Raw genomic sequence first — 25,809 nt, forward strand, 5'->3', positions numbered from 1 at the left:
CTTCTGACCAAGGTGAGCTCTTGACTTTTTCACATTAATATTGATTCTGAACCACTCCCTGTAATTTACATGGCATGTTGTGTTTTGTTGTACAGAATTGGGACTAATTGTGACAATTAAGAGATGGATTAGTGGTTTATATATATATATATAAATATAAACACAAACAATGTATCCCCACAAGGGTCGCGGGGCGTGCTGGAGCCTATCCTAGCTGTCCTCGGGCAGTAGACGGGGGACACCCTGAACCGGTTGCTGGCACGCGTGGTGTGGCACACACCCCACTTTTGACTACATTGCACTCCTTCCATTGACTCTCTTTAAATAAAACACCATTCAAGCAGAGAGAGTACAGGAAGTGTGACTCCATACTCGAGCTGGATGTCATCAGACTTAAATAAAACGTCTCCGACCTCTCCAGCGGTTGCGGGGAGCCTGCAGGCTGCAGGTTCCACGGCAGCCTAAATGCCTAATAGGCTGAGCATGGCCGTTGCTCGGACCCGGTAGGCTGCTCCGCCATAGCAACTCCCCCTGACCCCTCCCTCGCCGAGCCCCAGCCAGCATCACCCTGCGCGCAGCTCAGACATATTTGGTCCTCCGGAAGTGTGCGCGGCTCGGGTAAGCCAGTCCCTTCATAGCACGGCGGCTGCGTATGGGTGGAGCACACTTTCAATTTTCTTTTTTTTTTTTTACAAAGATTAAAAAAAAATTGGCATTTTCAAAGCGTTGCCCGGTCGTCGTCAGCAGCCGCGAGGCGTTCGGGGGCGCGGCCGTAAAGTTTTGTCCTGCTCGCGCTCGGACCCTCGGCTTCGAAAATGGCTGGCTGGAGGTTCGAGGAGGAAGCACTAAGCAGCGGTGCGGCGGTCTCCCTTCCTGCACGCATAAGCTGTAAATATAACTCTCGTGCGCATGCTTCTCGGCTGTCGGAACGACGCGTCAGTGTGCCGGCTGGCGACGTCGCGGGTTCGAACGCTCGTCACGGCGCACTGACAGCTCGCACCTTGGACTGTGCATAATGGCGTCCTACTGTCCGCCTCGTCTCTTTCATAGCCTTCTTCTCTTTTTTTTTTTTTTCGCGACACGGCCGGAGCCACTAACACGTCTTCTGATAATCATGTCGTTCCCACGGCGCGTTTCGATGAGGAAGTAGGAGAGACGACGTGCAGTGTGCTTCGGCTACACCCACACGCGAGCCATTTAAGATTTGTTTTTCAACGTGTTTCATAATTTAACAGAGTGTCAGTGAACGTCACATTTGATAGGACGTCGCGGAGTTTAGGGAGGTCACGTGACCGCTTCATTAGCATCTCGCTCACTGAACTTGACCCACATACGTTCCTCCTCGGTTTACGACGGAGTTGCCTTGCTACGGCGGCGACGTTAAGCGCAACCTGTATGTAAGTCGGAACGCGCCAGAGCATATCCACAAGAGTCAGATCTCTGTACTGGACAGAAAATATCAATAGTAATAATTAAAACCGCAAAACAGTAGACTACGGTGGGAATCAAATATGCCACACAAACCTATGCTAACGCTGTAGTAACGTCACATTTTCTCCTAAATCCCCATTTTGTTTATATTTATAAAATACTGAGATGATAAACAGTATAGAGTAACTGAGCGTGACTTTGTGCCACGTGACCATGTCATTTTCACGCTGCGCTGTAGTCTAGTCAGCTAATGCATTTGTAAAGTCATAGTGAGAGTAACTATTAGCAAGAAATACAATTCCAGGGCTCTTGAACATTCTTAATTTAAGGGCCTGTCGCACCGCGTGTGCCCACGGAGCACATTGACAAGCGCTTGGGTTGGTGACCGCGCACTGCTTGTCGCTAAGTGCAGTGTGAAAAGGCCTTTACGCTGTGTAGTCATCTGTCGCTAACCTACGCTAGCTAGCGCAGTAGTAACGTATTGCGGTTTGCCTACTGCATTCTTACATTGCGTCCTTATCGAACATATGCTGATGCAATTATTCAGTCAAAGTAACTTCTTGGACATAAATATGAAATAGTCAAGACATAATCTTACCTATCGTGCAAACGAGTTATGTGCCATTCCTACCCTTGAAATGTTGTACGTCAGACCTCTCTTAAACCGAGCAGTCTTCTATTCTCAAGACATGAGGACCCCCACCCGAGGCCCCCTGCGCACACTTATTTGATATTTTTGTTTTTGCTGTGCTCGTTTGACTCTCTAACGCGTTGTTATGCTCTTAAATTCAAGATGTCTAAATGGGTGTGACCCAAAATGGATGGTCAGCTGGCTACAGTCCCGCCGAGAGGCAGCCCGGAGGGCCCACGTGGCAGCCCGGGCGCACAATCGCACGAACTGCTGCGATCGGAGCCAAAGACGGAGCCGCAGGGGACAGGTTCCGAGGCGATCGGGGCAGGTAGCCTCTGGGTGCGCCCCGTCAACCAGGATGCTCTGTCAATCAACGTGAGAAAGCCAGCGGAGGACGGTTCTTGTGAGTCCGCCCCCCAGGAATTGAGAGAGACTCATGGGTCGAGGCAACCAATCAGAAACCAAATTGTGGTTTCCCCTCCGCGCCAAACGCCCAACGCCGACTCGGCCGCCGGACCCACCAAAGACTGGCCTTTCAGTAGTGCACAAAAACCAAACCAAATATCTACGGTCAAGACCGAGGACCAGCGAGTCGAGCTCACGGCAGGGACGCACGCTAGTGGCGATGTTTTGCTCGCAGGGACCGTCCGCTCGGATTTCTCAGAAAGCCTAAAAGAATCGCATACGGCCAGTGGCGTGGAGTTCGTGGGTCAGGGAGCGAAGAAAGAACCTTTCGAGAGACGAGTCGAAGACCGTCTGAAGGACTTTGCCCGGGCGGAGGAGCAAAGCGAGCCGCTGGACCTGAGTCTACCCAAGAAAAGAGAGAGCCGAGAGCCCAGGCACGCACGCTTTCTGGACCCGTGCGACGGCTTGCTGATTATGGAGGTGGACGAATACGAGGGCGAGGGAGACCGGGATGTGGTTGAGGAGGACGAAGTGGAACCGCTTTCCTTTTACCCGACATCTGTCATTACCCGGGACCTCCTTCTCATCGACGACCAGGGCATTCCGTACACGCTCAGTCCGGACGGACTCAGGGTGCCGCAAGTGGACGTCGGCGTCTCCGAGGGCCCGCTTGAGAACCAAGGGGCCTTGCGGGTGCCCGACGCAGCAGTTTCGGACCTCAGCCAAAGTTTGGCCGATGCACTCGATGCACCTTGCGGTGATCCGATGCCTTCGCGGGTTTCCGAGACGCCGCAAGTCTTGACTGGTTTGGATAGGAATCCCTCCGACGGCTGCGGACAAGCCATCCCCAACCAGCCCATCCAGATTCTTAGCACGCCTTCCTCCGGGGCTCCCATTCTGCTCCCCTCTGCTCCACTGAGTTTTTCTCTTCCTCTGTCCGCCGCCCCCGTCGCCGCCGATGCTTCCGGCCCAATGTTCCTCCTCCTCTCCTCCAGTGGTTCCACCTCCACCCCGATCGCCATCCTGAACCCCGCCACCGGTCAACTGTCCCAGCTTTCCCTTCCCCTGGCTTCCGGTAGCACCTTGTCGTGCCCCGTCACGGGATTGGGCCTAAACAACAACCCCACTGTGATCCTATCGGGGGGATCCGGCGGAATCCTGGCCCCTAATCTGGCCCCCGTTTCCTCTTCGCTCCTTCCTAGTCACGTCGCCTCGCCTGTTGGAACTGAAGCCATACCGACCGAGCAGGTCTCCGATGAGAGCGATAAGCCATCGTCTTTAAGAACAGCTGCTGCTACTTTGACGCCCGACCCCTCAGACACCCGATCGATAGACCCCGACCCCTTGGCGGACTCTGAACATTTACCTCTGGACGACCACATGTACTTTTCCAGTGCCGCCGTTCCTCCCTTGGCACCGAAACTGGAGCCCATGGACCCCCTGGATCCCCTGGACCCGCTGGACCCAGCGGACTCTCTTTCTCCCACGGAGTCCCCCAACGACCCTTCTGCCCGGCGGGTGCTCTACTGTCAACTCTGCCCACGGATCTTCTTTTACCTCTCGGACCTAGAGCGCCACGCCATCACGCACTCACAGAAGAAGCCTCACGTTTGCCAGCAGTGCGGCAAAGCCTTTAAGCGCTCCAGCCATCTGCAGGTCAGTGCTGAGCTAACGCCGCCGTTCCTCAGGAAGCGTGACCTCGTCGAGGCCAGGATTCAAACCGTACGTTTGCGCTACCGAGGCCCCAAAAGTACCCATAGACGTGAACACGTTGACTTGATGTTTACAATTTGGTGAAATCAGCTAACGACAAACCTGTTAGCTCGACTCAAATCGCGCAGACAAATCCTCGTAAAAGAGACCTCCGTCCGAGTGGGTTTCATTTCCTGGTCACGTACGAGGTTTTGAGCGACCGATTGATTGAAACTAACACAGTGCCGCTCAACTTCCGTCGAGCGAACCTAATGACCAGCGAGATGCTATCGAAACCGCGTTTCAGAAACGCGATTATCAGCGCAGTTATTTCAGCCTTTAATGTTTCGTTTTAAAAGTCATGAACTCTGCTGTCGATTTCCTCTTCCTCCTCAACAAAACAGCATGTGGTTAACGTACAAAACCATTTGATATTTTTGTGGTGTTCACAGTTGAACCAGTTGAACAATCTTGCGTTAGCTTTTAGCATTAGCTTGCCAGCCGTGCTCTCAACCATGCTCTGTGGTTCTCCTCTATGACTAGCGGCTGTGTTTCGAAATGTGTTTCGGCCGTTACCATAGCGCTGAGGTTAATCTACTGTTTTATTTTTTTATTATTTTTTTGGGGGGTGGGGGGTCAGCCAGTTTAACAAATCTCAACTGGGCAGTTTAGCGTTGTTGCCAATATAGCTTCAGTTCTGATGCTTTGCGTTAGCTTGGTCGCGGAATCAATTTCAACCCATCCTGTAATTCAAGCTACCACTGGACCGGAATTTGGCTGCGATTAAAAACATATTTCTTTGTCCTTGATTCGCTCCGCCAGAGACACAAGCACATCCACACGGGTCAGAGGAACTTCGTGTGTCCCATCTGTGCCAAACGCTTCAGGGAGGCCGGCGAGCTCCAGCGCCACCAACGGGTTCACACGGGCGAGAAACCCTACCAGTGCCAACTTTGCCACACGCGCTTCGCCGAGCGCAACACGCTGCGACGCCACACCAAGCGCAAGCACCCCTTCCACCAAGTGGCCGTGGAAATGCTCAGCGACCGCGGCGGCGGCGGCGGCGGCGGTCGTCATGAAGAAGAGGAGGAGCCTGCTGAATGGTACAGCTCCACCGTGTCTCATCTCGAAAACTCTGATTCCGAAACGGAGACTTAAAAATGTCCCAGACGGACAAAGACGGGAGCACTTGCAATATTCCTATTTATGTTTTGAAAGCGACTTTATTTTTATGAATGAATGCTATCCTCGTTGCATTTAAAGACCCCGTAAAGTGATTTCGGAGATTTGTTTCGAAATCCATTAGGCTTCGTTGGATTGCGGAGAGCACGACACACATTTTTTTTCATCATTTCACTTTTACTCGTTTTTGGGGCGGGGCCAAAACGGTGCCTGATACACTTTGTGATTTGTCAGGAATCACCCGTCCCCTAATAGGTAAGAACTTGAGCGCCTTTGTTTCGCCTCAGCAGGTGAGCCAGCTACACGTCCACCCGAAAATTGCATCTTCCTTTCAGTTAATTGCCGTGGTTGCTTTCGAGTGCCTCATAGTCAGCCACAAGTTTGCGCACGATGCGGAGAAGGCGAGGTAAATTTCTTTTTAAAGTCCCCCACGTGACGGCCAGTGTAGGGAGAAGGTGGTTTTGCGCCGTCGTGGCCGCTGTAGAGCGCCTCGTTGTTGCAATGACCCGTTAAGATTCATCCAACTACTGGAGGGATTTTTGGCATAAGAATGATGCTCATCCATCATTTGGCATCCATGGCTCCAGTTGGTAGTAGCGGTATTTGATTGACAATTGAGTGGGCGTGGTTCTAACTCGTGAAGAGAACATGGCACCCGGCATTCAGGAGTGGAGAGAACGCCTTAATTTTTCATCATTTCATGTACTTTCTGATTTATGTCATCCTTCGCATTTGGCAGTAGTCTTACCATCAATCTTCCATGTGGTGTGTCGCTATTTATTTTCACTTCAAAGGGACTTTAATGGGCAACAAATACTCATAATCATGAGCTTTGTAGCTGATTTTGGCAGCGCAATATTGAAATGGCGATTTTGTTGTCAATTATTTCCATGCAATTACATTCCCGCACAATCAATGATGAGACCTTCAAGTGCTTAAAAAAAAAACAATACAAAAAAACCCCACCTTAAACTCTTCTCAGCATCTCCTTGTGTTAAACAAGGAGACGCTGCACTACCTTGTAGTGGAATCTGTATTTCTTAACAGAAACACTGTGAGTCATTTGCACTTATTTTGTTTAGCACAATATTCACCTTTTTATGTGGTGAATTGAAAAAAAAAAAAGAAAAAGAAAGCTTTCTATATTTTGTTGCTGGCTAATTTGATGTATTTAATACATATATTTCAAGACCAAATGAGTTATTCCAACACAGATCTCTCTCTCTCTCTCTCTCTCTCTCTATATATATATATATATCTATATATGTATACAATACAATATATATATATATATATATATATATATATATATATATATATATATATACACACACACAAAAAAAATATCAGTTTAATTATTTGTGAAGTATATTCAATTGTATTTAATACAGCTTGACAACTTCTAACCAAGTCTTTGCCCATTTTTTTTGGGGGGGGGGGGGTGGCGTGTTCACACAATATCAAAAAAAGAATCTCAAGGCTCATTCGCAGTCTAAACGGCGCCCGCAAAGACGCTTTGGTTGTTCCTGTGCGATAACATTTCTCCTCTTTTGTATTCTTTCGACTCGTCTTCTCCACTCAGTCGGTCTGCAGAGGCTCCTCGAACGCCGCACAAGCTCCCGAGTCGTGATGAAATACTTTTTCATCGCTCAAATGACCCCACTTGGTCCTTATGGGCTGCCCCATTGAGAGGAAGGCGTTAAGCTTTGGCTTCATTCTACGTTGGTAAACAGACTTTTTTTTTAGAGGGACGCTGGGAGGAGAGGCAGGTGTGTTTGCAAAGATTGGAATAAGCTCTGAGAATAGATTGCGCTTGTGCGTGCGGGCACGCGCTAAAATGTAAGATTTAATTGAATCTGTTGAGGTTTTGTGGGCTCACTTTATTGTAGCATGCCACCATTATATTTGTCAACCATCCAACAACTTACATCATTCCAATAGTGTGTACTGTGACTTCTCCGCGCCCGCTAATGATGTTCTCGAATACATGAAGAAGAAAAGTGATCTTCTGCCCCATGGCTAGATGACTAATCATAATGCACCAAAAACAGTGCTGCTCCGACAGCCGCCACTCATGAGTTCCTTTGCCAAGCTCAGTGTGATACTTGTAATGATAACCGCAACAATAGGAGCAACAATAATCCGAATCATAAAAATGTCCGGTCCTTCGGTGACTTCACCGTAATTATAATAGTCAGCCGAAGAAGAAACGACTGTTTTAGCCAGCCCAAAAATCCAATTCGTGTTGTTTACAGAGTACGTTTTCTTAGAATACGTCACTTTGCGGCCATGTTTGGTCATATAAAAATGCTAATAATAATTAGCATTCATTAGCATAACATAACATTAGCATCAGCCGAAGAAGAAACGACTGTTTTAGCCAGCCCAAAAATCCAATTCGTGTTATTTACAGAGTACGTTTTCTTAGAATACGTCACTTTGCGGCCATGTTTGGTCATATAAAAATGCTAATAATAATTAGCATTCATTAGCATAACATAACATTAGCATCAGCATTAGCATAACAGTTCGCACTGTATGTTACTGCTTCGACCACTGCTGTATTTCCTCATGATCTATATTTTTAATGATTAATCTCATTCAGTACCAGCCAATTCTGGACCAAGTCCGAATAAGATGTTTAAAAACGTCTTTGGGAGTGAATGAGTTAAGAATTATGGATGACGGATGTCAATTCAAACGAAACTGTAGTGCTCATTTGTGTCCACGTGGGGGAGCTCTTATCTCAGCGATGGTTTTGGAGCCGTTCTTGCTCAACTTCTCAGCAGGCTCGCTCACCATATTCAGCGCCTGCACAATTTTGTCATCTATAAATACTCATAATAATACATAAAAATGATACATTAAAATACAAGTGATCGATTAACATAGCACATTTTCTCCGCGGCCTCGTTCTACAGGCTGCGCGTTTTGCCGCAGGGAGCACACACTGAGAAATCTGATATTGCGCCAAAGAAAAGGTTAACATCACGCGAGGCTTCAGAGCAGGATTAACACCGAGGGGAGTGGTTTTGTGGGAGCAAAGATGGACGCTGGCAGGTGTTGACCGCAGAGGCAGTCCAACCGCAGCTAACAAGCAATTCCAATCACTTTTACTGGAAATGACGTGTGTGAAAAGATGTCGGAGGCGAACCTCCTTCGGGTGGAAAACGTACAAGGTTCATTTCAAATGGCAAATGAAATCAAAGCTTTTTGATGCATGTTTCATTTTGCTCCATGGCAACAGGAAGTGACCAATCCAGTGTTCCCTTCTTGATTACTGCTATGAAAAACAAAACTAGTATTATTTTTTTTTTTTGCCATTCTAAAAACTTGCAAGCTTGTTCCATTGAAGGCTCCAAGTTGTTCCACGTGTGACTTGCGATTGGCCGGCGACCAGTACAGGGTGTACCCCGCCTCTTGCCAAAGCTAGCTGGGATAGCCTCCAGCTCACCTACCACCCTAATGAGGACAAGCGCCGCTGGATCGAATGGCAGCGTGGCTCGCCCCGCATCAGAGTAAGTCAAACATTTTGCGCCCACCGGCGGTTTCTGCTACGTGCAATCGAATGGCGACATGACTAGCTGTTAATTGGCTAAACTGTGGGCGGGTCGCTGAGCAATAACCGTCTTGTTTATTTTGCCGCGGACTTGGCCCAAATGCGCGCATCCAGCCGATTCATTAGATTTCAATTCCTTGTGGTGGGGAAGAAAAAGGCTTTCACATGACTCGAAAGCTCGTTTAACGAAAGACTCGGAACTCAAAGCGCCACCGTATTTAATTTTTTTTTTCCATACCCTACTCCGACTCCCCCGCTGCGGTTTTCCCATCAGCCCCTCTTGTCACGCTCCCACACCGTGTCCGTCATTACGACTTTGCTCCCACACTGCCACTTCAAAGCGTCGCCGTGCCTCATCATCCACAAACCGAAGCGCCGCTTCCACCTCCTGTCCTCTGCCTTCTTTTACAGCCCCCCCCGCCCCCCCGCCCTCCCCGGCCCCCTTTGCCGCGGCCTGCTGAACCAGCACACACAGGCCCGTCCATCAAAGTGGAGGAACAGGTGCTCATGCCACATCCTCACTTCCCCCACTTTACCAGGCCTAATGCAACACACACACACACACACAGAGACCGGTTTATGTGATTTGTGGGGACCACTTTTTAGTTCATCACCATTCGGGGACCACCCTTTCCAAATGACATACAGCTCTGCAAAAAATCAGGGATACACAAGGTGGTGGTGTTAGCCTATAAACACCTTTAAATATCAGAATTTATGAAGTCACATGTTGGACCGTGTCTTATGGCACACACACACACACACACACACACACACGGAACACAGAGTGTGCAGTGTCCGTTCTTTGGCCAAGCTAAAGCATGGTTAGTTTAGTTCAGTAGCTTTGCTGTAGCTGTAAGAGTATAGGCTGTGTATGCCACACACACACACACACACACACTTTGGACAAGAAGATAAAATATTGCTGATTTCGTTCACTCGCGCCACAAGAGTCTCAGTGGCGTATGACACGCGCACACGGCAGTAAATCACTTGCGGAGGGGTGACCCAGAGGCATCCCGAAGGCAAGCATATGAGGAGCCTTGCTGCACTTGAACCGTTTGAAGCGGGTCCAAAAATGCTCCCCGTTGGCCCCGCGCTAATAAAAAGGTCTTTTGGGCCCAGGTGTCCGCGGATCACATGATACACTGACGGTGAGCGACAGACATTCATGCGAAAAAGTTGCCAACCCCCCCCCCCAAAAAAACCTGAAGGAATTGTTGTACAAAAACAAAAAAAAGGGAGAGGGGGGGGGCAGATGTCAGGGGTGAGGTTGTGAGCCGGGAGACATGGCGGGGTGGGCAAGGCCGCGGCGGTGGGGGGGCGGGGGGGGAGGGTTTGACAGTCTCTCCCAGTTGGCACCCGCGACCCATGATGCTTTGGGGCAGCCAGAGAGGGTGGGAGGTGGTGGGGGTGGGGGGGCGCAGAGCGAGAGGAGGCGACTGGCTGAGTTGGCTGAAGAACGGCAGACGGACAGAAAAAGAAGGACGCGGCGGTTCAGAAATAAAGCGGCGATGAAAAGGGCGGACATGAAAAGAAACATGAAAGAAGGAACTTGCCATTAAAACACTCGGCCACCTCGTTGCTTTCTTCTCTTCTCTTCAATTTCATCTCAAATCAAGTCCAGTTGGACCACCACCCCGAGGGGCCGCTCAGCTTCTCTCCTCGCCTTCCTGTAAGTATTTTCCTCCTTCATTGGCAGCCCGCTCTTTGCTCCTCTTCGACTGTCCTAGCGCCACGCTCACGTCTTTGTTGTTTGAGAGAAGAATAATGCGCTAGTGGCCAGTAAATGTTTTGAGGGGGGGGGGGGGGTTAACTTTGCTGCTAAGACTAGTCTTGAAAATTAAAAAAAAAAAACATTTGGAATATTTACTGAATTTGAACAAAATCATCTGCCAAGCTAATTTGACCGAGTTAGCTTAGCTAGCTAGCCTAAAAAAAAAGCAAAAAACAACAAAAAAAAAGGGAATTTAAGCTAAATTATCCACCACTAAAATTGTTCTATGTTAGCATAGCTAGGTAGCCTCGAAAAAAAAGTGTCATGTTTGACAGAATTTAATCAAAATTATCCACAAATAAAATTTTGATTAAGCATGGCTAGCTTAAAAAAAAGAAGAAAAACACAACGCTCTGATATCAGAGAAGAGGCAGCAAGCGGTTTGATGCCCCAACCAAAGGTCAAAGTACACATAAAACAAAGTGAATGACATGTCGTGTATTTCAAACAACAACTTTACAACTTTTTGGTTTGCTCCTGAATGCTAATCGGAAACACCTTTGACATGCTAACCGACAGCATCTGTGGACTGGTGTTTTCACGCTACAAGCATCGCATTTCGGAACGAAAAACATCAACAAAATCCTCACAGACTTCTCCATCTCCATAAAAAAGAACTAACGTCGCTGCAAATTGTGAAACTCGTCTTTTGATTGTAACGGCCTGACTAGAATTTGACGCATTGTGATCATGGCGGGCCGTCCACAGGGGATGTAGACTGTGCCTCGATTAATCTCACTTAGTGTCCGTCAGTGGATTTGCGAGCATTTGGCTCTCTCACGTTGTCGCCTTCCCCGCAGTGACACCCGGAAAAAGGCAAAGAAGAGGTTGCATTCGTCCTGGCGGACGCACACCGCGTTGAGCCTCTTGTGTCTCTGTGCCTCGTCGCCCTTCGGAGCCGCCATGACGCTGCTTGCTTCCGAGAGGTCGCTCCTCATCCGGAACAAGTTCCGCTCAGGTGAGCGCACGACAGCGGAAGCAATTAAGTAGACGGCCACACGGCGGACACTTAAGGTCCCCCTTCGCAAAGCGCAGGGTCATTGGCTACATGAGCATGAATATGCGGAGGTGAAGGCGAGGTGGAGATTGCGTCGCGTGAGCGATAGCGTCAAGGATTCGATGGCGGGGAACGGATTGAGTGAGCCGCGGGGTCGTCTCCGGTCGCGGCTTTGTGGTTTGACGCTCGAGAGAGACGCGTGACGTTAGCCCCCGACAAACAAGAATAATTCCACAGTCGACTTTCTGATGAGTGACAGGAACAGGCCCCGCCCCTGCCATATTTTTCTTTTTTTTAATGTGAGGAAGGCATATGTGAGCCCACAATATCACTTTGAACATATCCTCTCATCGGGTTGATTTTATAATCATGCTTACCTCACGCCTCAGGAGAATCCCTTTAGCTTAATGCTAACAAACAATGGCAAATGCCATAGACAGGCTAACGAATAGCATCTGTATTGTAACCTTTTTAAACAGCAGATAGTTGAACACATACAGTCGCCACGAATATAGCACTGCTCACGGGCATATCTTCTTTATCTTCTGTGAAGAATGAATAATATCATCACACCTTACTGAGAGACTCCGATGGTCTCCATGTAAAGTGGTCTACAGTACAGGATTTGTGACCTGACTAAAACTTTAATGGTGACTTAGTCTATCCTCGATCAACCTTTTGAATACGCAATAGCAGTTCACAATTTATCAGCTGTCGTCTTTTCGAGCGGAGGAAATCACGTCATGGTCTTTCAGGATGTCCCCAAGGTGGGGCAACACCTGCTGGAACACGTGATTCCTGGGTTGGGGGAGGGGGGGGCAGGGTTTAAGGGGGCCGCAGGAGGAGGAGGAGGAAGGTTGGCAGCTGCTTTGTGTGTGTGCGCGCGCCGTCATGCGTGTATAAGGGGTGAATGCCAAGACCAGAATATCACTTTGAACATATCCTCTCATTGGCTTTATTTTGCTCAACACGTGTTGCTTCGAAACATGCTTAGCCCACGACTCAGGAAAAAAAATCCCTTTAGCTTAATGCTAGCAAACAATGCAAAAAGCCGTAGACAGGTGAGCGAACAGAATCTGTATTGTAACCCTTCTAAGATATTTGAACACATGTAGAGTAGCGCATTAGGACCGATAATATAACAATACTCATAGGCATATATTCTTTATCCTCTGCGAGGAATGAATACTATTACTGCAGCTTACTGAGAAGCTGCGACCGTCTCCGTGTAAAGTAGGTACAGGATCTGTATGTCTGGATGATGCTGGACAAAGGCGGCCATGGTATGCGCAATGGAAGGAGCTGCTCAATGTCCGTTGGCAAAAGTCTATTTCATTGTTTTTAAATAATTTGGGCATTATTGTGCATTTTTATTTTTTTTAAAAAGTGCAACATAGTGCTGTTTTTCATATTATTTCTTTTTTTTTTTTTGGTGACTTCTGCAGGAGCTGCTGTCAGCCACTGCCCACGCTCAGACACTCACACGCAGACATCACATGCCACCCTACCAGGCCCCGCCTCTTAAAGGCACATATCAAACATTCAGAAACATTTTCTACACATTTGTGACTTGCTTATGTGTGTTCAAAGATGTCCTGGGTGTGTTTTAACGAGTTTAAGGCCTTTTATTTTTATTTTTATTTTTTTTTTGGGGGGGGGGGGAGTGCCTTGGTCTCCTGGTGCTGGCATCAAACTGAAGGCAAAAAGGCTTTGGTGCTTTTTATTTCTCTGCGGTCCATTTGTTCAACTTTTGTCTTGTGCAAAGTCCACAGGACGAGAACAGTTCTGGCAGTACCAGCGAGGATGACGTGAGGGAGGGGGTGGGGGTTGCATGAAATGCCGGGACAGCTGAAGGGGGCTGGGGGGGGGGGGTGGCGTCTGACTGAAATAGATATATAGAGAAATAAATAGTTACTGGCCTCCAATGCCCACCCCTGGGTAGGCCTCACCTCCCCCGCCCCCCTCCCCTCGCTAAGGTCTCACTCAAATGTATCATTGGCTTCACCTGTTTGTGTGTGCGTGCGTTCCAAAGTCATTAGGTAACATGAGCCGGCTTCTTCAACGGCGCTCGAGTCTTGCTTCTGTGTCAACTGTGATTCATTGATTGGAGCGCCGTTTACTTGTCATTCTTCATGGAGCCCTTCAAGCCAATCGATACCGATGCTTGACTCCCTCTTCATTTTTTTTTTTTTTTGTCTTTCAGTGCTGCAGTTGAGGATTCAGAACCGAAGGCAGAGTGAGATCAATGCAGACTTGGGTTGGTTTTATGCGCGACGGTGAACATTTGTGACTTAATTTGTCTGCTTAGTCACCATCTTGGGAGAGTTGTTGATCGAACGCGATCGTTCCTCGCAGCCAGTCGGTGAAAAGACTTTGAAATCTTTTTTTAAAAACGTTATTCATAAAGTCTCTCGTTGTGATTTATTTCAGATTTTGGACATCTGCTGACTGAGGAAAAAAAAATCGAACTGTTTCTATCAAAAAGCATATTTGTACAATTAGCATGTTTTTTAAAAAAATTTTTGTCACTGCATATGAAGTCTGTCTCTTGGAATTTCCCCGAGAGCGTTTCTTTCACCTTGGTCCTTTTTCTTTCCGCAGGCTTGAAGTCGACAAGTTCCACTAAAAACAAAGAAAAAGACAAAAGTGAAGCTCCGGTGAGTCGAACGCTTCCGTGGAGCCGCCGAGTGAATCTTGCACAGCGGTTTGATTTTTTTTTGCTGCTTCCTGACCGCAGCGTCCAACTGACGGTGGTGCAGGAAGACATGCAAAGACGCCCCCTGGTGGAGTCGCTCCTGCAAGCGTGCAAGGTGATACCGGGACAAATGCACACAAAATAAACTGCCGGAGCTGCTCCGCGCGTCTCTGTTTTCTGGCTGTCCTTTTCCACCTTATATTCCAGTCGTATTATAAACGCGCACATTTCCAAACGTTTTTTTTGGGCATTTAACTTGTCTGGGACAAGCTCTTGTCAAAATACACAGAGGATCATTAACTCATTTCACTCCCAAAGACGCCTCGGCCTTCCATTTGCCGCTGGGGCTCTCCGATGACCGATTGCTGAGCGACTCGTCATCGGCGGGCCCGCCCCTCAACCGCGGTCCGCTTCTAATTCAGGTGAGACCACAACGGAGTCGCTTTGGGATTCCCCGCTGGGATGCGTTCAAAGGAAACGAAGCAAAATCCTTTTGAGGGAAGCGCCGACTGACGCCCGTGTCCCCCCTTTCAGTCCGCTTCGGCGTCGCTCCCGGCAACCGAGGGCAGCCGAGCGCCGGGCACGTGCCAAAGCAACTCCACTGCGGGCGCGGCTCGACCAAACGGGATCTTTCTGATTTCCCCGCCCCCGCCCCTGCTGCCAAAGGTACAGTGATGGATGTGCGCTCTCCGCCGGCCTCGTCTTGATCACAAGTACGGGCGTTCGCCTAAATGCTGAGATTTGTTCCGTGAGTTGATATCCGTTTATGCAAAGCGGGGAACGAAAAATCGCATCCATCCATCAACTTGCTACCGCTTATCCGGGGTCGTCGGGTCGCGGGGGTCGGCAGTAGCTTTAGCAGGGAAGCCCGGACTTCCCTCTTCCAGCTATTTCCAGGGGGGGTAGGGTTAGGGTTAGGGGTTAGGGTTTCGGGTTAGGGTTTAGGGTTAGGGGTTAGGGGTTAGGGGTTAGGGTTATGGGTTAGGGTTAGGGGTTAGGGGTTAGGGGTTAGGGTTAGGGGTTAGGGTTTGGGGTTAGGGGTAAGGGTTAGGGGTTAGGGGTTAGGGTTAGGGTTAGGGGTTAGGGGTTAGGGTTAGGGTTAGGTGTTAGGGTTATGGGTTATGGGTTAGGGGTTAGGGTTAGGGGTTAGGGTTAGGGTTTGGGGTTAGGGTGTAGGGTTAGGGGTTAGGGTTAGAGTTAGGGGTTAGGGGTTAGGGTTAGGGGTTATGGGTTAGGGTTAGGGTTAGGGTTAGGGGTTAGGGTTAGGGGTTAGGGTTAGGGGTTAGGGTTTGGGGTTAGGGGTAAGGGGTAAGGGTTAGGGGTTAGGGTTAGGGTTAGGTGTTAGGGTTATGGGTTATGGGTTAGGGGTTAGGGGTTAGGGTTAGGGTTAGGGGTTAGGGTTTGGGTTTAGGGTTAGGGGTTAGGGTTAGGGTTAGGGTTAGGGTTAGGGTTAGAGTTAGGGGTTAGGGTTAGGGGTTAGGGTTAGGGTTAGGGGTTAGGGGTTAGGGTTAGGGTTAGGGTTAGGGGTTATGGGTTAGGGTTATGGGTTAGGGTTAGGGGTTAGGGGTTAGGGTTAGGGGTTAGGGGTTGGAGGTTAGGGGTTGGGGGTTAGGGTTAGGGTTAGCGTTAGGGTTAGGGTTAGGGTTAGGGTTAGGGTCTCTCTCCAGCGTCGTGTCCTGGGTCGACACCTCATCTGGCTCCTCTCGACGGGGAGTAGAAGAGGCCCGAACACCCTGCGGAGGAAACCCAAATGGCCGCTCGTATCCGGCATCTGGAAAAGTCTTATCATACGTGTGTGAGTGGATCTTAGAAATAATGTGGGGATGAAGTACACTTCGAGCCGGCATTTGACCCGCTAATTAGCATCTGAAATGACAACCAAGTCGGCTACATGGAGACGCTGACCCGAACAAAGACGCTGGCGCTTGTGCTTTGTCAGCGCCACCCGACCGCCGTTCCGCATTCATTACTGTGAATTTGCCCACTCGCACGCTACGCGCTGTCAATCCGGAGAGCCGTGACGGGTTTAACCTCCACGCGTCAAACAGCTCGACACCCCCCCCCCTGTCCCCCCACCCCCCGCGTCACATTTTCTATGCGCCAGCTTTGGAGTGACTCCACTGAGCCCGCTTTGAACCCCCGCAGACAGCCGGGCCTCCAAGTCCTGCCGGTTCCTCTTCACCGACGGCCGCCTTCAACCTCGGCCACCTCGCTCCCTCACGGAAACCGCGGGACACCAAACCCAAGATGAAGAAACTCAAGTATCACCAGTACATTCCTCCCGACCAGAGAGGGGCGGCGTCTGGGCCCGGAGGTAGCCAATCGCTCTCAACGGAGTCAAAACCCGAAACCTGCGTTTTACCTGTGCCGTGTGTGTGTCGTGTGTGTCGTGTCTTTCAAGAGGGAGGAGCCAAACAGAAAAGCCCTCCTACCCAGCCATTAGGCGCCGCCAATTCTCATCTGCTCAAGCAGCAACAAGTCTTTCTCCAGCTGCAAATCCTTCAGCAGCAGCAGCAGGAGCAGGAGCAGGAACAAGTCGGCGTGCTGTGCAGGTATTCGCTTTCGCTCATTTCCTGAGACTTGTACGCACATTCCAAGATGGCCGCCAATCTGCGCGGCCACCTCTGTCGTCGCCCGATGGGTTCGCGGACCACTCGCATTATTTTGTCGCCGTCGTCATTCGTTTCCCCGAAAGTATCTTCGGGCAAACGGTTGGCGAATGACGCGGTTCCCCTGTTAGTATCGGAGAATGTTTACGCTCACCGCTAGCGTCCTCGGCGTCGGTGCGTCCCCAAGTCGAAATGATTGATCGACCTCATCCGAGCAGGCGTCTTGAGTTAGCGTAGCGAGCTTTGCTTGGTTCGGGCATGCCGCCAGGGTGAGGACCGCCTCACCGAGCCTCGTTGCGGGAACCCATGCGGCCTGAGAGGCGAAACCTCTCGTCAAAACGACCGCAACGCTCCGGTTTCAATCCATTCGATGCCCCCGACGGGTCCAATCATCTCAGCGCTTTGAAGCCACCCCCCCCCCCCCCGTTTCTTTCTTCAAATACTCTTTGAGTAGGTTCCTTTGATTTGAACAGAACAAAATAAAATGGGGGATCTGGAAATGGATTCATGGCGTTTCAATTGCTTTCCATGGGCAATATTGACCAGGCGGAAGCAGGAAGATGTTTCGATTCAATTATCGAAAAAATTTAATCCTGTTTGTGTTGAGTAAATCCAAAGAATCTATTTTTTTTTCTTCCAGTGAACCCGCCGCCGCCGCCAAGCGCACGCCAAAGGACACAAACAATGCGCCCAAACCGGAGCTCCTTCCAGCAAATCTCGTTGATCTCAAAGTAAGACAAAGCGATGGCGTAAATCCAGAAATATCTCAGACCCCGATGGGTCATATCCGCAGTTAATCCCGAGCGCCACCCCTGATGACCCCCCCCCCCCCCCCCCCCCGCGCGCTTTGGCCACCTCAGGTGTCCGAGTTGAGGCAGCAGCTGCGCAAGCGAGGCCTCCCCGTCTCCGGCACCAAGCCGGCCCTGTTGCAGCGCCTTCGCCCCTTCCAGCTCCCGCCCTCGCGCGCCACTCCTGCGTCCCTCCGTCCGCCCCCCACGGACCCCCCTGGCCCGCTTCCCGGCTTGAGCCGCAGCTCGACGGACTCGCCTGGAAGCGGCCCCGACCGACGGACGTACGCGTCGGATCGCCGAGTCCTGAACGGCGTTCCGAACGTAGCCGACGGCCTCTCCGTCAGTCTGTCCGGCGAACGTTGCGGTCCTCTGGACGCGGTCTTCCTCGCTCCCGCCTGCACCGCCTCCGGAACCCCGAGTCCCAGTTTACCCACGTCGTCCTCGTCGCCCCTGCGGCGCGGCGCCGCCTGGAGGACCGAGCCGGCCGCCGACTCGGACGGGAAAGAGCGGATCAATTGCGGGGCGAGAGAAGCCCCGCCCAACACTGTCCAACAAGTGAGGGAAAAACTTGTGGGTCTTTGCGACTTGGGTGGAGAACAAAAAGTGACGTGTGACTTGGATTTTTGGCTTGCAAGACCATTTTTCGTTTCGGGACTCCTCGGACAACTTGAACGAGCGAATGGACAGTCGCCATTGACCCGTACGTTTCTCGTTTGCGATTAGAATTGCTAATTGCTCTTTTTGACATCGTGAGACCCTGACGACACCTGACAATCCAAGAAATTCTTCCGAGCGGGATGGAAACGCCTCGGTCGATTCAAGGACGGCACCAATTCACGTTCAGCTCCTTAGAGAACTCGAGTACCAAAAGGGGCAATGAACAGTTGGACGAGTTCAAGCGCTCGCCGCGCATTTGGGCTTCATCCGAAAAATACGGACAGACCTCACCTTTTTGTTCACGATGGCTTTGCGCAAATCCACTTTGAGGGTATTTTCGAAACTGACGTACTACGGAGACGTTGGACCGGTTGAGTTCTTTCAAGCTGACGCCGTTTTACTCTCTGCCTGTCCCGCCAGTCTTGCGCCAGATCCCTTCATCCGTTCCTGCAACAGGAACCAGGGTGCAGGAGGGGGGACCTGGAAAGGGATCCTGGAACCGAGGTGTTGTTTGCTCAGGTAGTCCGGCCGGACCTCTCCCAAGCCTTTCGCGCCTCGACCCAGTCCGCCAACTCAACTCTGGTTTCTCGAAGGTCCTCTGCTCCAGGCCTTGGCCCGCCGATACCATCGGCCGAGACTTTGAGCTGCCGCTGCGGATCACGGCGAGCCCGGTCCAAAACTCGCCTGGCGTTCATAGCTTGGAGGAGGAGCTCCAGGAGGCCATCCTGAAAGCGCAAATTGGTAGCCAATTGCTCTCTACAGAGTCAAAACCCGACACCTGAGTCTTACCTGTGCCGTGTGTGTGTCGTCTCTTTCAAGAGGGAGGAGCCAAACAGAAAAGCCCTCCTACCCAGCCATTAGGCGCCGCCAATTCTCATCTGCTCCAGCAGCAACAAGTCTTTCTCCAGCTGCAAATCCCGCAGCAGCAGCAGCAGGAGCAGCAACAGGAACAAGTCGGCGTGCTGCGCAGGTATTCGCTTTCGCTCATTTCCTGAGACTTGTACGCACATTCCAAGATGGCCGCCAGTCTGCGCGGCCAACTCTGTCGTCGCCCGACGGGTTCGCCGTCCACTCGCATCATTTTGTCGCCGTCGTCATTCGTTTCCCCGAAAGTATCTTCGGGCAAACGGTTGGCGAATGACGCGGTTCCACGTGAGTTTCGGAGAATGTTTACGCTCACCGCTAGCGTCCTCGGCGTCGGTGCGTCCCCAAGTCGAAATGATTGATCGACCTCATCCGAGCAGGCGTCTTGAGTTGGCGTAGCGAGCTTTGCTCGGTTTGGGCATGCCGGGAGGGTGAGGACCGCCTCACGGAGCCTCGTTGCGGGAACCGATGCGGCTTGAGAGGCGAAACCTCTCGTCAAAACGACCGCAACGCTCCGGTTTCAATCCATTCGATGCCCCCGACGGGTCCAATCATCTCAGTGCTTTGAAGCCACCCCCCCCCGTTTCTTTCTTCAAATACTCTTTGAGTAGGTTCCTTTGATTTCAACAGAACAAAATAAAATGGGTGATCTGGAAATGGATTCATGGCGTTTCAATTGCTTTCCATGGGCAATATTGATGAGGCGGAAGCAGGAAGATATTTCGATTCAATTATCGAAAAAATTTAATCCTGTTTGTGTTGAGTAAATCCAAAGAATCTATTTTTTTTTCTTCCAGTGAACCAGCCGCCGCCGCCGCCAAGCGCACGCCAAAGGACACAAACAATGCGCCCAAACCGGAGCTCCTCCCAGCAAATCTCGTTGATCTCAAAGTAAGACAAAGCGATGGCGTAAATCCAGAAATATCTCGGACCCCGATGGGTCATATCCGCAGTTACTCACGAGCGCCACCTCGGATGACCCCCCCACGCGCTTTGGCCTCCTCAGGTGTCCGAGTTGAGGCAGCAGCTGCGCAAGCGAGGCCTCCCCGTCTCCGGCACCAAGCCGGCCCTGTTGCAGCGCCTTCGCCCCTTCCAGCTCCCGCCCTCGCGCGCCACTTCTGCGCCCCTCTGTCCGCCCCCCACGGCCCCCCCTGGCCCGCTTCCCGGCTTGAGCCGCAGCTCGGCGGACTCGCCCGGAAGCGGCCCCGACCGACGGACGTACGCGTCGGATCGCCGAGTCCCAAACGGCGTTCCGAACGTAGCCGACGGCCTCTCCGTCAGTCTGTCCGGCGAACGTTGCGGTCCTCTGGACGCGGTCTTCCTCGCTCCTGCCTGCACCGCCTCCGGAACCCCGAGTCCCAGTTTACCCACGTCGTCCTCGTCGCCCCCGCGGCGCGGCGCCGCCTGGAGGACCGAGCCGGCCGCCGACTCGGACGGGAAAGAGCGGATCAATTGCGGGGCGAGGGAAGCCCCGCCCAACACTGTCCAACAAGTGAGGGAAAAGCTTTTGGGTCTTTGCGACTTGGGTGGAGAACAAAAAGTGACGTGTGACTTTGGATTTTTGGCTTTTCGTTTCGGGACTCCTCGGACAACTTTAACGAGCAAATGGACAGTCGCCATTGACCCGTACGTTTCTTGTTTGCGATTAGAATTGCTAATTGCTCTTTTTGACCTCGTGAGACCCTGACGACACCTGACTATCGAAGAAATTTTTCCGAGCGGGATGGAAACGCCTCGGTCAATTCAAGGACGGCACCCTCGGGAATTTTGGCTCCTTAGAGAAGTCAAGTACCAAAAGGGTCAATGAACAGTTGGACGAGTTCAAGCGCTCGCCGCACATTTAGGCTTCATCCCAAAAAGCCGGACAGAGCTCACCTTTTTGTTCACGATGGCTTTGCGCAAATCACTTTGAGGGTATTTTCGAAACCGACGTACTACGGAGACGTTGGACCGGTTGAGTTCTTTCAAGCTGACGCCGTTTTACTCTCTGCCTGTCCCGCCAGTCTTGCGCCAGATCCCTTCATCCGTTCCTGCAACAGGAACCAGGGTGCAGGAGGGGGGACCTGGAAAGGGATCCTGGAACCGAGGTGTTGTTTGCTCAGGTAGTCCGGCCGGACCTCTCCCAAGCCTTTCGCGCCTCGACCGAGTCCGCCAACTCAACTCTGGTTTCTCAAAGGTCCTCTGCTCCAGGCCTTGGCCCGCCGATACGATCGGCCGAGACTTTGAGCTGCCGCTGCGGATCACGGCGAGCCCGGTCCAAAACTCGCCTGGCGTTCGTAGCTTGGAGGAGGAGCTCCAGGAGGCCATCCTGAAAGCGCAGGTGAGCGTCGGCGGCGAGCGGGAAAAGTCGAGCTCTCTTGGATTTGAGAAAAGGAAAAGTACTGGACTTTGTTTTTTTCTGGGTCAATAGATGGACCCTCGACAATCCATCGATGACATTCTGGATGAGCGCAGCGCTTCCGTCGGTGAGTATCTGGTAAATAGGAAAAGCCGAGCTCAAGATGGAAAGTGGCTCGCTAGCATTTTATGGCTTCCTTCCTAGACTCTGTCCACAAATCTCCTCCGCCGTCATCTCCTCCTCCCCAAGCGGATCCGTCGCAGAAATGCCAGCGGCACTCCGAGGACAGCGGCTTCCTGCCTCTCTGCTCCTCGCTTCTCCTGGAGCTGCCCCCGTCTCCCGCCGCGAGTCACGCCATCCCGGCGCCGCCGGCGCCCCTTTGCGCCTCGCCTCCGCCGCACTTTTCCGGCAAGTCGCGGAAGCGTCGGGCGCAGGCCGCCTTCGAGGCCGCCGACATCCTGGAGACGCTGACGTCCGGCTTGCGACTGCTCACGCCGCCGCCGCCGCCTCCCTTCGCGGAGGCCGACTTCAGTCTGGATTCGGATCTCAACATCAATCGAGTGTTGGATCTGATGATCGAGCAGTGGTGAGGAAGCGTCCGGACTGCTCTGCCGCTGGCTACGCGCAGTCCGTCCGTCCTTTCTTTCGTAGTTTCTCCCTTCTTTCATCTTTGCTGACTTCGTTCTTTTCCCGTCGTCCCGCCTCGGACCCGAGACGTTTTTCCTCCGTTGATCCCCGCGATTTGTACCGATGGTGCCTCGCTCCCGATCTTCCTTTTGTCTTTCCAGCACCTGCAAAATCCCTCCGCAGTACGCATCATTCCTTCCTTGGTTCCTACTTTCTTTTCCTTCTTCGTTCCGTCGACTGCGCTTTCTCCCTTCCAATTTCCGGACGGAAAGAAAATCCATCCATCCATCCGGCCGGCCAGCACTGCTGTCAGAATGATTGACTCCACGCAAGGTCGGGGGTTTGATTTGTTGCAGTGTTGAGTTCATAAAAGCTAGGACGGGAGAAACGGACACAAAGCTCCGCACGGGGTGGCCCGCAAAATGTTCTCGTTCTTTGACTGACCATTACGCAAGTATTTCCGTTTTGATTCGGGTATTTATTGACTTTGATTCTTCTCGCCCTCGTTGAGTTTAGTCATTGGTGCGTGTCCACAAACGTTGCAACTGGTTTCTACCATTCTCTCAAGACCTTGTGGAACAATATTGTGGAATGTCCTTGGCAATTGTGAGACCTGATCTTCCCACGATGACTTGAAACTTGACCTTCAAAAAGTGGATCTTGGTTTTTGATGAACCGATCAGATGAAATCAGATTTCAGCCTGTTCGTTGCCTAATCTGGCCCATGTCATTGAAACGATTTTCAAGCAGAGCTTCAGGGTTCAAATCCGGCTACGGTCTTTCTGCGCGGGGTTTGCATGTTTTCCCCGTGATTGCGTGGGTTTTCTCCGGATACTCCGCTTTTCCTCCCACATTCCAAAAACATGCACGGCAGGTTAAATTGTCCCTACGTGTGATTGTGAATGCAAATGATTATTTGGCGATGTGTGCCTCGCGATTGGCTGGCGACCAGTTCGGGGTCTACGAGCCAAAATCATCTGGAATTGGCTCCGGCATGCCCGTGACCCCTGGGAATAAGCGGATTAGAAAATGGATGGATGGATGAATGTGAATGGATGATATTGGCCTTTTTTACACACCCTCTGGTTGGCGAAAGCAAAATTTGTTCAAAACGCATCTGCAGCAATCCAAACACGTCAAATGCGTTCGTTTGCTCCGCAAACAAAATGGACCGTCAAAGAGGAAGTCAATATTTGGGGGACACCTTGTTCACTTTTAGTAAATCGCGACGGTCATTGAAAAGCACTTGGACTGGACTCGAAATCACAACAAACAAGAGCACCACTGGAGGGGGGGGGGGGGTGACATGCCACAGCCCCATGCTTGCAGAGCCAACAACAAACAAACAAAATAAATAAAGTGCTCCAGACACATGAACGCAAACATGCCTCCAGCATGGCAGCATTGGGGCAACATACCAAAAAAGACCCCCCCCCCCACCAAAAAAAAAACCCTGCTGTGGGCCTGATTTGACTGCTGTTGACTGAACGGTTGAGTCGCAGCCATTCATCAAGCCCGCTCGCCGGGTGCGTTTAAAAACCAGACAGGGCGCACGCGGCGCGGCTTGAGCGTGGCACCAGATCTTCACCTCCATGCCAGACGCACAGTCGGCGTGCAAAGGTCGACAACGAGCTGCCGCAAGCCGCGAAACGAGCCGCGGGCACCAAGGAGAGAGCGAACCGCGCAAGCTCAAACTCTGCTTTTCTGAAAATCATTTATATTTTGTGACCGGTGCGGCAAAAAGACAAACTAAACCAATGACTCCTCCCTTAGCTTTGGGCTAATTACATTTTTTTTATATGATCAGTTTTGCTGATTAATAACTTGATCCGAGGAGCAACTTTCACATTTTGTGGGGCTTTTTTTTTTTTTTTTTTTTGCAGGTCAGGGAAATACAATACAATACAATACAATACATGCTGATTTATATAGCGCTTTCACAACAGCGGCAGCTGTAACAAAGCGCTTTACAAAACAGTTAACATAAGGTAAAATAATAAACACAACACATAACATAAAACACAGACAGTCGTGCAGTCCTAACCACTTTTCCGTCACACGCTTTGTTGTTTGAAGCGGTTTGAGATGAAAGAGGAGAGAATCAAAGTGTCCTTTAACCAGTGGATCAGAGACGTCATGCTCAAAATGTGCACACGTCGGCTACAAGCTAAGTTTCAAAGTCAACAAGAAGCTGTAGCATCCATTGACGAAAAAAGAGATTGGTTAACTTCTCCTGTCCCAATGAAATCCATTTCAATTCCAAGCGGCGACTCACGGTTCCAAATATGCATCTGCGCTCTTCGCCAACGCTCCTCTCTCCTCATCCTCAACTTCAGCGGCCATCCATCCAGCCGCACCAACGCCAACTGTCCAACAGCGCTGACATAGCCACTGAACAAATCGGGGTTGTGAAAAATGCTGCCCATTACTGGCGCAAAAAACACAAGCGCCCCAGGTCTGTCCAGCACCGACAGTCAATGGCGCCGACATTCCTCCCAATCAAAATCTGTGCTGGTACAGGCGTGCTGCCGAGAAGGCGCAACCACCAAGCACAGATACTGCTCCTTTGACGAATGTCGTGGCCAAAAAGCGCTGAAAACAGTCCATATCAGGTCCACACAATGAAACAACAAACAACATGTGACAAAATAAAAGACAAAAACAGCAAAAAAGAACAAAAAAGCAAGGCTCTTGAAGAGCACTTGCCGAAGGCTGCCTACTCGGGCGCCATCTTGGCATCAAGTGTGAAGCAAGAAATGAAGCAAAGGTTTTATTAAACAATAAAATTCAGACTCTATAATGGACTTCTTCCGCTGTTAAACATCGTTTTTTTTATGTCACATTACAAGCGTCTCTGAGAAAAATCCAAACTTTATTCTTTCAACCCTGATAAAATGTCTTGTGAAAAAAAAAAGATCCCAACATTTTCTTGATTTCTCTCAATGATGACATCTTTTAAATCATTTCCATGCATGTGGGCGCCTTCTTTTAAGATTATGAGGGGTTTCCTTGCCAAAATTTCAGGGGTCGCCTTACCCAAAAGGTTTTTGAGAGTCCCTGAAATCGATGAAACGGGCCGGGAAAACTTGACGTGCACGAGAAGGCGACGCCGTCCTCTGCGTGTGTTTTTTTTTTTTTTGCTCGCTGTGCAGCTTCCGTGACAACCAACGATGCAGTTGCAGTTGCATCGCCGGTTGTGACGATCACAAGCAATCGGCAAGTATTTCTTGTACAAACAAACAAAGAAAAGAAACCGGCAGGAGAGTAAGATGCTGCCTCCTGTGACTTCCAGCGCTTTTTATTGTTGTTTTTTTTTTTTTTTTGTGGCCTCCACCATCTCGATCAATGTTGTTTGACCAGCTCCATTCTGATACGATGGACGTAGTATTTCCCTTTGCGGAATACATGGATGTCACAACACGTGACCGGGGGGCAAGTTTTTCTGCTGCTATGATTTTATTTATTCTGTAACTTATTGATGCCCCCAAAAATGTATTTGAAACATTCATAAAATTAAAGTCTTAATAGATTTTCCATGCGTCTCCACTTTGTCT

The 25,809-nt window shown here is 50.6% G+C and overlaps 2 protein-coding genes across 4 annotated transcripts; both read left to right on the top strand.

Annotated features, from left to right (window-relative positions):
* Positions 1-305: 305 nt before the first annotated feature.
* On the top strand, positions 306-5,469 carry LOC127600473 (zinc finger protein 653). Of its 3 annotated transcripts, none has more exons than XM_052065064.1 (3): positions 306-618; positions 2,225-4,123; positions 4,982-5,469. In XM_052065064.1, the coding sequence occupies exons 2-3, from the start codon at positions 2,249-2,251 to the stop codon at positions 5,315-5,317; spliced, it is 2,211 nt and encodes a 736-aa protein (XP_051921024.1). In that variant the 5' UTR covers positions 306-618; positions 2,225-2,248; the 3' UTR covers positions 5,318-5,469. The 3 variants fall into 3 exon arrangements, with proteins under 3 accessions (XP_051921024.1, XP_051921023.1, XP_051921025.1); XM_052065063.1 differs by lacking the exon at positions 306-618 and adding an exon at positions 625-888; XM_052065065.1 differs by lacking the exon at positions 306-618 and adding an exon at positions 625-855.
* Positions 5,470-10,235: 4,766 nt separating this feature from the next.
* si:dkeyp-69b9.3 (myocardin-related transcription factor A) lies at positions 10,236-22,747 on the top strand. The gene is given in 19 exon segments (XM_052066266.1): positions 10,236-11,635; positions 13,878-13,931; positions 14,276-14,331; positions 14,412-14,602; positions 14,605-14,791; positions 14,904-15,035; positions 16,515-16,683; positions 16,771-16,921; positions 17,619-17,709; positions 17,839-18,324; positions 18,847-18,945; positions 19,020-19,167; positions 19,246-19,396; positions 20,091-20,181; positions 20,297-20,782; positions 21,294-21,392; positions 21,467-21,610; positions 21,701-21,755; positions 21,833-22,747. Coding segments are annotated over 19 exon segments (3,231 nt in total). The 5' UTR covers positions 10,236-11,580; the 3' UTR covers positions 22,219-22,747.
* The last annotated feature ends 3,062 nt before the right edge of the window (positions 22,748-25,809 follow it).

Source organism: Hippocampus zosterae, chromosome 5 (genome assembly GCF_025434085.1).
Source record: "Hippocampus zosterae strain Florida chromosome 5, ASM2543408v3, whole genome shotgun sequence".
Lineage (NCBI taxonomy): Eukaryota > Metazoa > Chordata > Actinopteri > Syngnathiformes > Syngnathidae > Hippocampus > Hippocampus zosterae.

Excerpts from the sequence above, each read along its gene's own strand:
- LOC127600473 (XM_052065064.1), top strand. The coding sequence starts at position 2,249 with ATGGATGGTCAGCTGGCTACAGTCCCGCCGAGAGGCAGCCCGGAGGGC. Across the intron at positions 4,124-4,981 it reads AGCGCTCCAGCCATCTGCAG|AGACACAAGCACATCCACAC; the intron begins GTCAGTGCTGAG and ends TCGCTCCGCCAG.